General features: G+C 38.7%; 1 protein-coding gene across 1 annotated transcript; it reads right to left on the bottom strand.

Annotated features, from left to right (window-relative positions):
- Window positions 1-10,652: 10,652 nt before the first annotated feature.
- Window positions 10,653-13,613, bottom strand: LOC122808205. Its single transcript, XM_044079175.1, has one exon. The coding sequence runs from the start codon at window positions 13,611-13,613 to the stop codon at window positions 10,653-10,655; it is 2,961 nt and encodes a 986-aa protein (XP_043935110.1).
- Window positions 13,614-14,233: the final 620 nt, after the last annotated feature.

The following is a 14,233-nucleotide window of genomic DNA, read 5'->3' as shown; positions in this document are numbered from 1 at the left end:
ATACAGTCCCAAAAATAGGGACAAATTTCAAATATCCATGATATAAACTTAGACATCTGTCAGAATAAACAGTTTTGTGTTGCCATGTACTTTCTGAAGAATACGAAGTCTGAAATTCAAATGCCTGTTATTTTTAAACATTTAACCAGGAAACTAGTCTGACTTGGAACAAAAGACAATTTTCAGCAGAGCAGGGAGAAACTCCAGACACATCTTTGTCAGATGGGAGGACATACAGATTCCACACAGAAGGCACCCCAGCCAAGAATCAAACCAGAGAACCTGTAGCTGTCAGGCAGCAATGCTACCAGTGTGCCACTGTCTTTACAAGCCAAGGAAAAATGTAGATACAGAAACCACAGATTTTATGAGGAACAGAACAAATATGAGGCAAAAATCTGCAAAGTTTTTTTAGAAATGGTGGTGGATAAGGAATTCAGGTCCTTGCCACCTGCATCCAAGGTACAGGGTTCAAGCCTGAGTATCTCTACTCACCACCATTTGTTCTCTCTAGCCACCAGTATATAGCAACTGGGGCATTACACACACACACACAAACACACACGTCATCACCTACCTGTTTCATGCACAGAACATATACATATCCAAATCCAGCCAGCAATGTCTGAAGCCACATAATCCATCCATCCAGCAGTGACCAACAGAACATGTCCAAATCCATCTGCACAATGCCCAGCCAGTGACCATAATCCAGCCAGCAATGACCAACAGAACATGTCTGAATCCATCTGCATGATGCCTGTGCAGTGAAATCCCTGTGAGAGCTCTCAGCTCACCCCTCATTGGCCCTGTCTGCAAGGAAAGCAGTCCGGAGCTCCTCTGTTCTGTGCAGTTGTCTACTGCACAGATTCCTGGGTATCCTACAGCACAGGTTGCTGGGTACCTCTTTCTCTGCATCTGGACTGCTGATAAAGGCAGTCTGAGTGTCCGCGCATGTGCAGAGGACTCATGATTTTTTGTTTCACAGATGTTTTTTTGATTTATTTTTTCTAGGTGGGAGGGCTGCAGACCAGCAGTCTGATAGCATGCACCACCCCTGGTTTTATTGGTACTTTTCCGTTAGACCCCTACCAATTCATCTCGCTGCACAGACTTGAATTAGCTATTTCATGTGAAGGTGAAGTAATGGGCGGCATTTTATTGGTGGCGTAGCTGTAGTCCAACATGTCTATCATGCTCATTGGCCAGCAGGTTCAGTGTGACTATTTTTGTATGTGTACTTTACCCAATTAATGGGCCCTGCTGTCTGCAAACTAGTAAGATGAGATCGGAGGTCAGAGCCCCTTCTAAGGAGAAATAGCTGGGAAATAACCTGTACGCAAAAAAAACAAAGTGAACGTAGCTGGTCCACAAGTGGTTGGAGTTTAATGGTGGATTCAGCTATTTGTGGTATGACAACACCTTACTGTACACCTAACAGGACAACAGAAATGTATACCTAACACAGGAGAATTTTATAGTTATATAATTTATTATTTTACAAAAGGCTTTTAATAGATAGAACATAGCAGCTCTTTTTATTATAATATTGTTGTATTACTTTTAAACAAAGTAATTGGTTTAATTAATGAACAGGATTTGGTATATAATAGGGTGGGGTTAATGAACTGTATACCTGAAGAAGTCCTAGGAAAGGACAAAAAACACAATGATCTTGTTAAGCGTTTTATTATTTTTGTTTGTGTGGTTTGCGTACAAGTTTTGGTTTATACATTAAAATTATTTCCTTGATTCCTGGGTTGCACTCTGATTTTGTATCCTGTACACTTCTACGGTGCCTTTTTGTTTTATAAGTACAAACTCAAGTCTCTCCTGAAAAGAGGCCACTAATATAGTGGGACTAACCAGGACAACAAAAGAAAAATAAAGAAGGAAAATCTTTGTGATCAAGTGACAAAAAAAAAGAAATAGTATGTGCAATGATAGGTCTGAACAGTGTTTTATGGTAAGTGAGGAGAGCCAGCCAAGTAATGGGGTATTGGTAATGCTGGCAGGGGGCAGTCCACTACCCTGCCTAGGACCCCATTTGACCCTAATCCAGCTCTGAATACAACACTTTTATTCTAACCTAGTGGGACTATCTCAGTCAACAAAGGATAAATAAATAAACAACTAGATAGGAGACACACTACTAAGCCAATATTTGTAGCAGTGTTCAACAATATTTTAATATTATATGCCTTGCACATATGTCATTAGCCACAATTTTTGTAACACTGCTATTTCAATGATCATGATTTCTTGTCCAACTGCACTTCTGTGCTTGTCTTGTATGGAATATGTCCTCAATACCCATATTTTCTTGACATTTATTTAAGGATTGTGTATACAGATATCTAACTGAAAGGCACAAATGCAACATAGTAAATGGTCTAGAAGGCAGAATTAGTGTAAGGGCTTGTTAGGCCAATGCAGGAACAAGATTATTTTATGTACGAACAAAGTTATGCCTCAAAACCAGGGCACATAGAATAAAAGCTGCATCTAGTGTGCAGTCCACATTTACCTGCAAACTAAAATTCTCAAATGCTGAGATTGAGGTGGTACTACAGAAATTCCATCTCCATGGCCAATGGCTCTTTGATGTCCATACAGCTGACTAGACCTACAATGACCATGCCTGGGGTAAGATCACCAGCAATGTGAATGTAGTGGGTGGTTATGATCATGGCTATGAAAGGGTCCACCACAAAACTACAGATATGACCCATGCTGCTGCCTACAGAACAAAAGCAGTGGTGCAGAACGTGGTGGTTTTTTTTTTTTGGATAAGAGCAGGCCTATAAGAAAACACATTTCTTCACCTGGAATAGACCCAAATAAAATGCATTACTAGAGAAGTAATATATATATATATATATATATATATATATATATATATATATATATACACACACATGCATATGCAGATATACACATATGTATATGTTTTGTGTGTGTGTGTGCATATATGTGTATATGTATATATACATATACATATATATTCATGCATATATTTTATATATATATATATATATATATATATATATATATATATATATAAATATACATACATACACACACACAGACACACACACACACACACACAGACACACACACACATGCACACACATGCACACACACGCACACACACGCACACACACACACACACATACACATTTGATGCAAAGAGAAAATGTTCTCTGTAGAGTACAAAGTGTATGCCTAGCTACACCCTTGGAGCAGATATCTAGGAAGGCTGCAGTGGACTGCTAGTTCAGAAAGTAACAGTTATTGGCAAGAAACTTTCAGCCAGGCAATGCTGATGATCAATGGACACTACTGGAAGAAAAATAATTTCCGTAAATAAAAATCAAAGGAACAGAAGGCAGATCTTTGGGCCACTATGCAGTTACCACATCCTAATATATTTAATATGTCTCATGGAATCAGGGCTTGCTGTCAGCTGTTTCATGCAGCTTACTAATTGTTAACGATTTAAAACCTTAGTAATTCTGCTGAAATAGGCTTTTGCAAATCTAATATTTTTGTCAAATTGATGTTACTGCCTAAAGGATTATGTATAATATTACAGCAATATAAAAGTGAGTGGATCAGTATTAACTTGGGAGGCTCTTTTTTTTCATTGGTTCATAGGACGTTGCTAGACTAATGGCCCTAAGGCCTTTACAAGCCTAGCTGTGTAAAAAACCCATTGACCCTAATTGACCATAGTTAGATGGTCGTTGCTAGCAGATTGTTTCTATGGGCAGCACTGACTGCTCCTGTCCATGAGGGACATAGGTGCCACCCCCGGGGTGAATTTATGGTCATCCATCCAACTCTCAAGGTTGCGCTTAATAGGGTAATTGAGGAGCTCTGCTTCATATGAAGTGGGAGTCTATTCCAGAGGAGTGACAATCTCTAGGTGATATATCTGTCTCTCAAACATGTTCTGTTAATGTCACAGGCTAAGCTGAGATCCCTGGGAGCGAGTGACTCTTGTCCTATTTGATTTGTGCATGTGCAGCATTTCCATTAGGACAGGGTCAGAAACTGCTCTGTAGACCAGGCACAGCTTGTCTCTCAGCAGCCTGTGTGGTACAGAGTACAGTGACAGGGCTTTCAGCCTTTTCATGTATGACATGTTTTGGAGGCCCAGGATTCTCTTGGTTAGAAATTTATGTGATCTCTCCAGTTGCTGCAGGTGTCTGCTGAGATATATACAAAAGGGAGCATTGCACTCAATTAATTGTCCGATAAGGGTCGAGTACAGTGGAGTTATAACCTCCTTAGTCTTGGATGCTACACCCTTATTTATGAGATTCACAATGTAGAAGGCCTTCCTTACCATTACGGACACATGGTAATCGAACTTTAGATTGCTATCAACCTATATTTCCAAGTCTCACACCACTGGGTTTGAACTTACAGGGGTGTTACCTATATTATAATTAGCAGAAATTACTTCTTTACTAAAGAGGATAATGAGGCATTTTTTGCATTTAGTTTTAATCCATGACTTTGGCACCAATCATTTCTCCGTATCAGTCCCTTCTGTAATAAATTAACATTATTGGGGACTCTGTGACTGCACTCAGTTTACAGTCATTTGCAGACTTAACAAGCCACAGGCCATTTCTTTTGCATGGACCTCAGAGAAATAGATTCCAAACAATAGAGGGCCCAGCACAGAACCTTCTGGTACTGCACTGGTAACTGGTCTACGGGTGGAGTTGGACTCCCCAGCTTTGACAGTGAGTTCTGTTGGTGGGCCAGTTGGCTACTCATCTACCGATGTATGGGTTACTCACCAGCTGGGAGAGTTTCTCAATGATTCCTGAGTAGGGAATTGTGTCAAAAGCCTTGGCCAAATCAAGATAGGTGGTATGTACTGCTTTGCTCTTATCCAAGGCTTTGGTGGCATTCTCAAAGAAGTCCACCAGGTTTAATATGCAAGATCTACCCTTGACAAAGCCAAACTTGGTCAGATCAAGAGTTTAATAGTTGCCTATGCTCTTGTTGATAAGGTCCATGATGATTCTTTCCAGAGCCTTGCAAATAAGTCTGGTTAAACTTACAGGGTGATAATTCCCAGGGTCATTTGATGGGCCTCATTTGCGCATCGGTATTACTGTTGCTGTTTTCCATTCTACAAGAACAAAGCCAGTCCTCAGGCTATAGTTAAAGAGAGTCCCAAGTGGTTCCACTAGGTTTTGTTTTAGATTGTTTAGTAAGCAGCCTGGGATGTTATCAGGTCCCACAGAGGCCATGTTTTTGGCCTTGGAGAGCACTTGTATGACTTGTTATTTGGAGATACTCGGCGGAGGACCAGTGTCAGAAATGCTTTGGGGTATGTCTGGTGGGGAAAGGGAGATGAAGTTATTGCCCAATCTGTCAGCTACCAGGTTGGCAATTTCCTCAGGTTCCATGTGATTGGTACCATCTACTGTTTATTATTTGTGCAGTGATATGCACTTTTTCCTCTGTGTTGATCTGTATAGTTTACTTAGACTTTGACTCAAGTCATTCACTCTAACATGTACTATGACAGAGTCATAATGGGAGTTGTTGCTGACTGCGACCTTCTCTTTGTCCAACCTGGTGAGTGGAACAGTTGTGTGCCTCAATATTGAGTCGCTTATGACCTGGACATTTGGTTTTGAGGTGGTTTGTCTTAGGGCTTAATTGCTGAGACACTGGTATGTGTGTTGCTAAGTGTAGTGGTGGATTCTGTTCATGTGCCAGTATGTGTAGGTAGTGAGTACCTCTGTGTATGTGGGTTTATGCATCATGACCTTATCTTGTATGAGAGGAGAGGTGTTTGTGCTGACAACCTGTTTGATGTCTTGTTTATTTTTACATGAGAGGACTGATTTTAGTTTCATGGTATGCATACATCTTTTACATATTGTATTTATTTCCTTTAGGAGGAAGTGGTTGTCAGTATACATAAGGCAGTTGCTACATTGCCTCAGGATGCCCATGCCAATCAGGTTGGCTGGAGAAATGTTGGGAAACTGGCTGTCCATACTAGCAAGTGATTCTTAAGTACTAATTTGTGAGGGAAAATTAGATCAACTATTACTTTGGGATTAACAAGGGGACTTATTCTTTAGAAGATTAGGGATGAAAAGTAGGGCGACACTGCTCAGTGCTCAGCTGAGTTGCCTGCAGGACAGCATTGCGCAGCTGAGTTGCCCACTTAACAGCAGGGGACCTGGAAGGGTTTCAATGACTGGCCTCTAGGGAAAAAAATGATTTTAGGCATTTGTGCCTATACAGGGCATTGCTAACCCCCATTGTGCGGTGAGCAGCTATGTGCAAATGTGAGGCTTATATACAGGCAACATTAATTTCTTGTTCTTAGCTTTGGATGGCTTGGATTCAGGCAGAAGCACTCTAAAATTCTGACAAAGGACGCAAAATGCAGATCAGCTCTGGCCAACTGAGCTTATTGGGGGAGGCAGTGAATAGAAAGGTTATCTGCAGCATAATGTGAAGTGATTGAAGCTGTTTCTTCAGAGCGTTAAGGTTGCTAATTCAGTCATGTTCTGTGGTCACTGTTTTGTGTACAGTCTGCATGTTGTTTCCATGTCTACAAGTTTTCTGTGTGTCCTCCATTTTTGGCAACACTAAACTGTCCAAATAATTTGCACTTACTGAAAAGAGGAACACGATCAAAGAAAACTGTCCATGGAAACAAATTTGTTGAGGGCTATTGTTGTTAGTGCTAGAACTTCATCAGAATAAAATACAATACAAATTTGCACTTACCCTTGCCCCTGTGTTTGGCACATGCCTAGAAAGACATGGAATCTATAATTTTCATAATTTGTAAGATGCACAAATAATATATTGTTACTTGTAAACCACCTCACCTTAGATTACTAATAATGAAACTCAACAATGCAAGCAGTAGTTCTGAAAAAGTTAGTCCCAAAAAAAAAAAAATATTTCTGAACATGACTTTTTTTCTTTGATCATCTCTTGTAACTTACACCTTCTGAAATCATACTAGTTAACCTGTAGTTCAGCTTTAGGTTTCCCTTTTTAAACAAAATTCATAGCATATAGTGTACTGTAAATGTAAAATGCGTTTCAATTTTCTATTTTACCAGGGATTAGCTGCTGTGCAAATTATTGCAACTTCCAGCAGGTGGCACACAATTATCAGATTTTTCTTTTCTTCATACAAAACAGGGAAGGATAATTGATACATTTCTGACATCCAGTGGTAGGAGTGATAATTGTGTATGCAGATACAGATATTTTACTTAAATAATAACATACTGTGTTTAGGCAATGCAGTAGTAACAATCTGTGTAATATTTGTTCAAAGTATTTGTTTTTGCTACTATGGCAAGGCTTCATGTTCTCTTTTGCATCTGGAGTAAAGTTTAAGGGGTTCATGTAAATGTGAAAAAAGGTACTGGAATGATTGCATTTCATGCACTGGTTTAGCTTCCCGAGCTATGGGTAAATTACAGGGAATATATATCCAGCTGTAGGCACTGTATATAGTTAATGGAATTACTGTAAAAGAGGATTTTAGAGAGTATAAGGCAACCAAACCAGACAGGAGTTCCCCTTTCCTTACTGTAGTTAATTAGCTTTCTGGATTCACTGACAATACTCTTGACTCAATAAATAAATAAATAAATAATAGAATGTAAAGCATTTCTAAGGGTAGGCAGAAACAAAAAAATTAAGTTATAAACACATAACATGTTAATGATGGTTTAGAGCCACACTGTAGGCAGATAGGAGCTGAGACAATCACATCCTGTACCAAAAAACTGGAACTGACAGCCTTAACCCACTGCGCTGCCATTCAAATGTGGAAATAACTTTGACTGAATGTAAGCTTCTTGTAGTGTTGTTATGTAGGAAAATAAATGTTTGACTGAAAAGGCAGAGGTTGAGTACAAGATTTCATTACAGCAGGTAATGTGTATGTATGAGTGCTCATATGATAGGGGTAGGTAAGGGGACCGATTTAGTTTTGCACCCTTTTGATGGTATGCATGTCCGGTGTCCTTTTGTCTTGATTAGTGGTACTGTTAGAGAAAGGCTTTTTCATTGTGTAATGTGTAATGTGTAGGGTTAGAGTTAAGGGGAGGGAATGGTACAGATTTAGGGCTAGCATACAATAGTAAGGTGTGCTATCCGTAATTCTAATCCCTAGCATACCTCTAGCCCTTCCCCTAAACCTAACCCAGCACATTACACCACTAATAACCCATTCCCTAACAGTGTCACTATTCAGATAATGTTTGATCTGGGTTTTGTAGCTGGCATTTAGTGATGGTGGGAGAGAAGTTATCAATGTTTTGTGATTCTGTCAATTAACATGACACACAGTTGTGCTGCCTCTAATTTATGTGTTGCTCATTTATGTTATTGACTAACGGTGACATAATCATACATGCATTGCAGCAGAGACAAAATGAGTATTTAATAATCATTGTAAATAAAACAAAGTACTGAGCCACACAGCCACCAAATGCAATGTTTATTATAAAACTAACAGAGTAAGCACGTTCATAATAAAATTGCTTCATTAGACTGCAACACGTCAAATCAGTTCACTATTTAAACATCTATTATCCTATCGGCAATCAAAAACAATTACCAGTAAAAAAGAAACACATATTTTCTACATATCTAAAGAAATATAACTTAGAAATGCAGTTTTTTTTAAAAAGCAACACTATCAATTCATAAACATTATAAAATAAATATAAATAATTTGCATGCCCACAGAAAATATCACTAACATACTTTAAAAATACTATAAACAATGAGTTAAATTATGTGCTCAATGCAAAGGTTTTATAGTCATAGCATCATTAATTCCAGGTGGTTTGTCTGCTCTAAAATACATAATCCATTTTTGTTCAGCTATCTCGGTTTTATTTTTTAAGTCCCCACCCCTAATACTTTCTACCAGAATTTCTAATACAAAAAACTTAAATGTATGCTGCGAACCTTGAGCCTTCATTTGTCTTGTTAAAGCCTTGCTATCTTTTACATTCCTAATGCCCCTTACATGTTCCAATATGCGTTCTCTAAATGAATGGTTGGGCTTCCCAATATAAAAAACAGCATGCACTACAATAACTAAAATATATTGCATTTCTCTTTTTTACAGTCGGCATAAAATTTACATTCAATAGATACACATATCCCTGGATGTGTATATCTAAAACCTGCATGAATGTAGCTACATGCCGAATAACTTCTACAAGGGTATGTTCCATGCCTCTGTGAATCTATTAGAGTTCTAACTTTAGAGCCTAGACTACATACTGAGGTACAAACTACTGAGCCTAGACTCATACTGAAGTACAACCTACTGAGCCCAGACTACATACTGAAGAACAAACTAATGAGCCTAGACTACATACTGAAGACCAAACTACTGAGCCTAGACTACATACTGAGGTACAACCTACTAAGCCTAGACTACATACAGAGGTACAAACTATTGAGCCCAGACTACATACTGAAGAACAAACTACTGCACCTAGACTACATACAGAGGTACAACCTACTGAGCCTACACTACATGCTGAAGTACTTTTGAGCCTATACTGCATACTGAAGTACAAACTACTGAGCCTAGACTACATAATGATGTAGCAACTACTGAGCCTAGACTGCATATTGAAGTACAGACTACTGAGCCCTGACTACATACTGAATTACAAACTACTGAGCCTAGACTACATACTGAGGTACAACCTACTAAGCCTAGACTACATACAGAGGTACAAACTATTGAGCCCAGACTACATACTGAAGAACAAACTACTGCACCTAGACTACATACAGAGGTACAACCTACTGAGCCTACACTACATGCTGAAGTACTTTTGAGCCTATACTGCATACTGAAGTACAAACTACTGAGCCTAGACTACATAATGATGTAGCAACTACTGAGCCTAGACTGCATATTGAAGTACAGACTACTGAGCCCTGACTACATACTGAATTACAAACTACTGAGCCTAGACTGCATACTGAGGTACAACCTATTGAGCCTCGACTACATACTGAGGTACAAACTACTGAGCCCAGATTACATAATGAAGAACAAACTACTGAGCATAGACTCATACTGAAGTACAAACTACTAAGCCTAGACTGCATAGTGAAGTACAAAATACTGAGCCTAGACTACATACTGATGTACAAACTACTGAGAATGGCATGCATACTGAAGTACAAACTACTGAGCCTAGACTGCATACTGAAGTAATAACTGCTGAGTTTAGACTGCATACTGAAGTAAAAAAAAACTACTGAGCCCAGTCTATATACTGAAATAGAAAACTAATGAACCCAGACTACATACTAAAGCACACATTACTGAGCCCAGACTATGTACTGAAGTACAAACTTTAGAGCCTAGACTGCACTGAAGTACAAAATACTGAACCTAAGCTGCATACTGATGTACAAACTACTGAGCATAGACTGCATACTGAAGTTCAAACTACTGAGCCTAGACATACTGATGTACAAACTGCTGAGATTAGTCAAGTCAAGTCAAGTCAAATTTTATTTGTATAGCACCTTACAGACATAAAATGCCACCAAAGTGCTTTACAAAAATACAAAAAATAACATTCAAACATAATCAATCATCCCACACTACTAAAAGCCAAATCATAAAAATAAGTCTTAAGCTTTGATTTAAAAACTGCCACTGAAGAAGACTGCCGAATGTAAAGTGGAAGCTCATTCCAAAGTTTTGGAGCTGCAACTGAAAAAGCTCTGTCTCCCCTCATCTTTAATCGTGACTTCGGGACCACAAGCAAAGACAAATCTTCTGAGCGAAGTGCCCGAGCAGGAACATAAGGAAGCAATATCTCTGATAAATAAGTTGGGGTCAAACCATTTAAAGCTTTAAACACCAATAACAAAACTTTAAAACGAATCCAGTAAAAAACAGGTAACCAATGTAAAGCTGTCAATATGGGCATAGCATGATCAAACTTACGTTTGCCTTCCAAAAATCTCCCAGCAGCATTTTGAACAAGCTGTAAACGAGATAAGGCACCATGAATCACTCCAAATAAAATGGAGTTACAATAGTCTAGACGTGAAGTTATAAATGCATGCACCACAATTTCAAGATCACACCTAGACAAAAATGGTTTTACCCTAGCCAAAAGTCTTAACTGGTAAAAAGAGGATGCCACAATCCCATTTATATGACCCCTAAAACACAAATCTTTGTCCATTTTTACTCCCAAATTAACAACAAAATCCTTCAAATAAGGAGTCAATTCACCACAATCCACCATGGAGGAATCAGTATAACGACTCGGACCAAAAAGCACTACTTCTGTCTTCCCTTCATTAAGACTTAGAAAGTTTTCCACCATCCATGTTTTAAGCTCACATAGACAATCAAGAACCTTTGATATTGATCGACCACCAGCCTCATCCAAGGGTAAATAAAGTTGACAATCATCAGCATACAAATGAAAGTCAATGCCGTATTTCTGTAAAATATCTCCCAGAGGCAAAATATAAATACAAAACAACAAAGGCCCTAAAATTGAACCCTGTGGAACTCCCCAAGGAAGATGGGAAAAATCAGATGAAAAGCCACCCATCTGAACACACACTATTCTATCAGAAAGGTAAGACCTAAACCAATTTAACGCCGAACCAGTAATTCCCACATAATGCTCAAGACGGTGCAACAGCACCTCATGATCACCTGTATCAAAAGCAGCTGTCAAGTCCAACAACACTAATAATACAGATTTTCCACCATCAGTTGCAAGAAAAATATCATTCAAAACTTTCAACAAAGCTGTCTCAGTACTATGTAATGGTTTAAAACCAGATTGAAAATTTTCTAAAAAATTATTTTTATTTAGAAAATCCAACAACTGGCCATAAACACATCTCTCCATCACCTTACTCAAAAAAGGCAACTTAGAAATTGGCCTATAATTAGATAACACAGATGCATCTAGCCCAGATTTCTTCAATAGTGGATGTATAACCACTCTTTTAAAATCATTTGGCACAACACCAGAAACTAAACTAGTGTTGATTATTGTCAATATGACTGGGGCCACTGTTAAAGACACATCCTTACAAACAAACGAAGGTAAAACATCATCAGGAGAATCACTAGGCTTAGCCTCATCTATCATTTTAACCAAATCTGACAATACTATTGGGTGAAAAGCACATAATTTCTCAGAAACAGAAATCAAAGGACCCTGTAAAGGAACTACAGGCACGGCCATTCTTAAATTAGCAACCTTATCCATAAAGAACTTAAGAAAATCATTACATATTGTAGTTGAAGCCTGTACTGGAAAATAATCTTGAGCATTTAAAACTGAAACAATTACACCATACAAAACCCTAGGATTGTGAGAGTTTTCAGAAACAAGGTTAGAATAATATATACTTTTTGCATATTTTACAGTATCCTGATAAACCTTCCAACTTTCCCTCAAGGCAATTAAAAATACATGGAGCTTGCTCTTCTTCCACTGCCTTTCACATCTTCTACATTCCCTTCTTGCAGCTCGAGTGAGGTCCATTGCCCACGGATTTATTACTGAACTTTTCTTCTTCGAACGCAGTGGTGCAATAATATCCAAGATACCCCTACAAGTCTCATTAAAACAATTTAATAATCCATTCAATGTAGACCATTCTGAGAAATAAATCATAGCCTCTTTAAATAATAAAGAAAACTTCTCAAGAATATCTTGATTGAAAAAACGACTAAGTCTAACTGGAACAATATGCTTATCTGCACTAAAATGCAGAATAACATCAAATACAATAGGTTTATGATCAGAAAACACAGCATCTTGAATACACAAATTTTCCACAACAAGCCCAGATGATAATACCAAATCCAGCGTGTGACCACATACATGAGTGGCCCCACTAACACACTGATTTAAACTAAAACAATTTACCAAATCATAAAAATCTGAAACAAGTGGCTTTTCAGGACAACAAACATGAATATTATAATCCCCAAGTAGTATAATCTGATCATAACGTAAAACATACTCAGCTAAAAATTCAGAAAACTCCGATATAAAATCCTTATTATATCTTGGAGGTCTATAAACCACTACACAAAGAAGTGGATTTAAATGTCCCAGTTCCAATAAACATAGTTCAAAACTACTATAAATAGATGCAGGATAAAGTTGTTTTATCTGCAGATTTGCTCTACAGATAACTGCTAGCCCACCGCCACATCTTGAAACTCTAGACACACTGATAAGTACACAGTCCGCCGGCACCATTTCATTCACAGCGCTCCACTCACCAGATGATATCCAAGTCTCAGTTACACAAAGTATATCCAACGCGTGTGTCATAAAAAACTCTTTTAAAACAAATGTTTTATTAGCCACTGACCTGGCGTTCACCAGTCCCCACTTTAAAGTTAACGAAACTCCTGCAACAGGCAAAGCTTTAGCTACCGGTCGTAGGTTCCTCAGATCCACTCCTCTCCAACAACACCGTTGAAACCGTGGGAAAGAAACACAATCCCCCACCGAAAAACCAGCAACAGGAATACTCCATGAACCCATAGGATCCCACATCCGCCAGGACACCAGGGATCTAGAAAACAGCCGTTGTTTAGCTCCCAAAGCACCAGAGAAGGAAGCTACCAAAGTCTTCAGTTTAACTAACCATCCTCCATGACAACCCCGCTTTCTACGCTTCTTCAACTTCCTTCCAACTGCATGTTGTGTCTTTCCGCTTTTCCCAGTTAGTGGTCGCCACAGTGGAACTCCGGTCCGCTAATGATTGGCAGCAGATTTTTACATGCTGAGTTGCCAGCCCTGATGCACAACCTTCAACGAAGGCACGCCCATTAATGCATATCTCCACACAGAAGACGCTTTAGCTGAGAATCAAACAGGACAACATCTTACTGTGAGGCGACAACGCTACACTCTACTGAAGTAAAAAACTACTGAGCCCAGACTATATAATGAAGTACAAACTACTGAGCCCAGACTATATACTGAAGTACAAACTACTGAGCCCAGACTATATACTGAAGTACAAACTACTGAGCCCAGACTATATACTGAAGTACAAACTACTGAGCCCAGACTATATACTGAAGTACAAACTACTGAGCCCAGACTATATACTGAAGTACAAACTACTGAGCCCAGACTATATACTGAAGTACAAACTACTGAGCCCAGAC

Source organism: Protopterus annectens, chromosome 8.part0, assembly GCF_019279795.1.
Source record: "Protopterus annectens isolate FY-2018-M chromosome 8.part0, PAN1.0, whole genome shotgun sequence".
In the NCBI taxonomy this organism is placed as follows: domain Eukaryota; kingdom Metazoa; phylum Chordata; order Ceratodontiformes; family Protopteridae; genus Protopterus; species Protopterus annectens.
Note: the sequence above shows the minus strand (reverse complement) of the source record. Positions and strands in the feature narration are given on the sequence as shown.